The 1535-nt window shown below is 44.9% G+C and overlaps 1 protein-coding gene across 1 annotated transcript; it reads right to left on the reverse strand.

Annotated features, from left to right (window-relative positions):
* Positions 1 to 421: 421 nt before the first annotated feature.
* On the reverse strand, positions 422 to 1050 carry LOC110293376 (oogenesin-2-like). Its single transcript, XM_021161216.1, has 2 exons — positions 764 to 1050; positions 422 to 617 (listed from the first exon to the last, which is right to left on the reverse strand). Exons 1-2 carry the CDS (start codon positions 1048 to 1050, stop codon positions 422 to 424), a joined length of 483 nt encoding a protein of 160 aa, XP_021016875.1.
* Positions 1051 to 1535: the final 485 nt, after the last annotated feature.

Here is a 1535-nt window from a genome sequence, read left to right on the forward strand (position 1 = left end):
CCCAAGAGACAGAAACACTGTTGTCATGTCTGAGTCAAGTCTGGGCAGACATACAAAACCATCAAGAAGAAAAGCACATAGTCAGGCATGGCTGTGCTCTGCTTTCCTTTCAATGNGCCACAGGCAGAAGCTGAGGGAGGTCGTCTACATAGTGAGATCTAAGCCAGCCCATGGCACAACNTGATTATTTTGAGGCTAGAGAGATGCCTAAAGGGTTAAGAGAGTAGAGACTGCTTTTTCAGAGCCCCCATGCCAGNTGGCTTAAAACCACCTGAATGTAATGACAGATCCCATGCTACCCCAAGGGTTCCTGCATCTTGTCCTGTCTCAACTTTCATTTCTTTTTTGGTACTAACTTATAAGAACAGAAGGGCATTATATCTAATCTCTGCCTGACCCACCGAAAGAAGTGATCATGGTCCTATTTGAGAATGGGGTACAGGAAGACATAGTCAGCATGAACACTTATTGGTTGCACCATCTCTGTTGTGTGATCTTCCTCCTCTTCCTCCTCTGATTGTGTTGGTGGGACTCGGAGAAGATCCCGTGTTGGAGTCCATATTTCCAGGAAGTCACAGTTGACATCCACCAAATTGAGCTCTTTCAGTCTACACCTCCTGTGGGTCAAACAGGGAGGAGATTACAGTGAATAATTAAATATGCAATATATAATCTGCCTTGATCCCATGTCTCAATCTCTCCCCATTACATTTTTTTAATTACAGCTACAGCCTTGCCTTCTATACGACTCAAATTCACTTACTTAGGCCGAACCTTCTGGCTACTCAGCCAATCCACTCCATCCAACACAGCCTGGAAGGTATCAACATGGTAATAATCCATCAGGGGGCCGATATAGAGGTTTGGGTAGGGCCAATTTGCTACCATATGCTTCACAAGTTTTACGTGTCTTTTAATGAAGGCATTCTTGAACAGTAGGGGAAAGAAGACTTTGGGCAGGTCCTTCAGAGCAGAGACAGCTGCGTCTTCATTACTCGCCAGCCCCTGGATTGCCAGCTGTTGGAGTGTGGGGATATCCTGGAAGCTCATCCTTAGGGATTCCGGTAGAGAGGTCCTGTGGAAGCATCCAGAAAAAATATCCTCTCAGAACAAAGCTTAGGAGGATGGCGAAGATGGCTCAGCAGGTAAGAGCACTGACTGCTCTTCCAAAAGTCCTGAGTACAAATCCCAGGAACCACATGATGGCTCACAACCATCCGTAATGGGATCTGATGCCCTCTTCTGGCTCGTCTGATGACAGCTAAAGTGTACTTATGTATAATAATAAATAAATCTTTAGGCCCGAGGGATCAGGGACTGAGCAAGCTGAGTTGGCCAGAGCAAGTAGGGTTAGCCAGAGCAAACAGAGGTCCTAAAATTCAATTCCCAACAACCACATGAAGGCTCACAACCATTTGTACAGTTATTGTGTACTCATATACATTAAGTAAATAAATAAATCTTAAAAAACAAAACAAAACAAAGCTGAGAATGGCTTTCCCTTTGCAGAAGGCAGCTCGGGATCAGGGTTATTG

This window comes from Mus caroli, chromosome 4, assembly GCF_900094665.2.
Source record: "Mus caroli chromosome 4, CAROLI_EIJ_v1.1, whole genome shotgun sequence".
Classification (NCBI taxonomy): Eukaryota; Metazoa; Chordata; class Mammalia; order Rodentia; family Muridae; genus Mus; species Mus caroli.